Raw genomic sequence first — 2,439 nt, 5'->3', positions numbered from 1 at the left:
CTTGCAGGCTCTCCTTCGAACGGCCATTTTCCCGCGCGGCGACCGAATTTGAAAGTGGTTGCAATAAACGTGCTATAATTAATTATATGTTGGTGGCTGACGCCTTTCGGTTCGATTTTCGTAATTACTGGGACCATAGGTATTCTTTACAGCATAAAAACTGAAAGCGAGAAATTTCGTGTCAGTACTTAAATGTATGCAGAGAGAACGCAGCAGTGTATCTGAAGTATACCATCAATTATAAGCCAGGCAAGGGCGGGAACCCGTTAGGTCGTGACAAGTGGCCTGCGAACATCAGTTCCCACTAGAATGGCAGGATGAGTGCTGCACGCAGGCTAGGGGCACCGTGACTGCAGTCAGGAGATGCTGCAAGAGAAAAATGAAACGTGAAGAATCAAACAACGTTCACGCAACAGTAAATAATCTACGACGACTGAAAAGAAGGGCAAACGACAGAGAAGACCACACAAGCACTGCCCCTGCCCTGCGTTGTTATCGGGGTCGTTCCGCCTGCATTTACATCAGTTATAGAACGCTGAGTGGTTCACTATTAAATATGAAAACACATAACGAAGCAACCATCCCTTGGCAGGCACTCCTGGCAAGCAAGAGTACTAGATGCAGGAAAGAGGTTGCAAGAGGCCAAAGCAGCGTGTTACAACGCCCTCACGAACCACACGCGCCCACGAAAACCTTGCCAACAGCGTTCTGTCACGCTCAGTTCGCACAGCAAGTTCATTTTCGTTACAACATTAAGATAGGTTAGCCCAAGGATAACAAGCGATGTTAATGACGCCACATTGAAGAAGAGACAAAGAAGCGCCACGGGCGAGACGGGTTCCCGCGCCGTGCAACAAACCGCCAACAGCTTGCGATCGCCGACAGACGCGAACAGAGCAGCATAAACAGCAACAATAATGCAAGACGGTGAGAACGCGCCGTTAACAATTTCGTAAACGTCGCTAATATAACTGCTGCAAGCAGAAAGCACGCTTTGCAGTAGGAGATATGCGAACTGATTGCAAACCCGCCAAAAAACACTCACCTGGTCGGCCGATGGTAACTGGTAACCGGCCGATGGTAACAGATAACTGCAAAGCTGTTGTGCCAGAAGACGCTGGAGCTGTTGAACGACGACTGACAGGGCGACAGCCATCGCCAGTTTATGAATTCTTGCGTTGACCGCGTAAGTCGAACGCGACTACTTGAATCGCTACGGCACGTACGCCGTGTAGGCAGCACTCGGAAAAATGTAAACATACCGCGCGGGAACGCTGCGAGCAAACGTGACGTCACATCCGCCTAGCGATGCTCCTCACCCGCCCAAGAGGTTGGTTAATTCCTCTCCTGAAGGGCAGGTCATCCGGTCCGTATGCAAGAAACTCTATGCCGTATGCACAGAGTATGCGTGTTACATTTCCGACTATAAAAAAACTATTAAACTATGTAGCCTAACAAAATAGCAGAGGTGGAGTTGTAGTTAAGATTGTTTTTATTTGATACTTTTCCAGTTTCGGAACCAACTTAGGTTTCAAAAAATTAAAAAAAAATTACCTTTTGTGTTTTTTTTTGTCTCTACGTGGTAAAAATAATTGAGACATATAGTGTGGTTTTAACATCTAATTCACACAATTTCAATTCGGAATTGTTCAGCTCGTCAATCCACTACATGTCGAAGCCCAAGCCACTCGCGCAGCCACTTGTCGCAAGAAGCGAGCACGAACCCGGCGTCTTTGTGCGTTTCGCTGACGTTCACTGTCCTGACGCTTTACTCAAGCCCGCCAACCGATCCCGTACGATGGCCTCGTTGCCCCTCAACCCGAAGCCGTTCCTGAACAGCCTGACGGGCAAGCCGGTCATGGTGAAGCTCAAGTGGGGCATGGAGTACAAGGGCTACCTCGTGTCCGTGGACGGCTACATGAACCTGCAGCTGGCCAACACGGAGGAGTACATCGACGGCAACTGCACCGGCAACCTCGGCGAGGTGCTCGTACGGTGCAACAACGTTCTCTACGTCAGGGGCGTCGAAGAGGAAGAAGAGGACGGAGAGATGAAGGACTGAGCGAACGCAGTCCCAGTTCTCGGGCAACTTCGTCGGCGCCCGATCATCATTGCCGTGGAGGTGGTCATCTTGTACAGACGCGGTGAAGGCATCGAAAGAAGACTCTTTCCATTGTACTCACGCACATTGTGTCGATAAATGTTCCTTTTCGTATTGAAATGAGACCCGTGTTGCTCGCGCTGTAGTTTCTTTCGAACCCCATAGCCGTGGTTGGTGGTGTTTATCCCGTGGCTGTGCGTGGGATAAATCGTGACATGAAATCATTGCACGCTTGTTAAAGTCTTGGGGCGCGCGCTGGACGGCAGCGGACCCTTACGTGGTTTGTATCTCGGCAATAGCAGCTTGCATCCTTGTTACTAAAAGGCCGGTCAAAGTTC

General features: G+C 49.7%; 1 protein-coding gene across 1 annotated transcript; it reads left to right on the top strand.

Annotated features, from left to right (window-relative positions):
- The first annotated feature begins 1,672 nt into the window (after positions 1-1,672).
- Positions 1,673-2,221, top strand: Smf (small ribonucleoprotein particle protein SmF). The gene has a single exon (XM_077670874.1). It carries the CDS (start codon positions 1,799-1,801, stop codon positions 2,060-2,062), a length of 264 nt encoding a protein of 87 aa, XP_077527000.1. The 5' UTR covers positions 1,673-1,798; the 3' UTR covers positions 2,063-2,221.
- Positions 2,222-2,439: the final 218 nt, after the last annotated feature.

Source organism: Haemaphysalis longicornis, unplaced genomic scaffold, assembly GCF_048455015.1.
Source record: "Haemaphysalis longicornis isolate Haplotype H1 unplaced genomic scaffold, Haemaphysalis longicornis Haplotype H1 scaffold_5, whole genome shotgun sequence".
Taxonomy (NCBI): Eukaryota; Metazoa; Arthropoda; class Arachnida; order Ixodida; family Ixodidae; genus Haemaphysalis; species Haemaphysalis longicornis.
The sequence above is the reverse complement of the archived record's forward strand: the minus strand, read 5'-3'. Positions and strand labels throughout refer to the sequence as shown.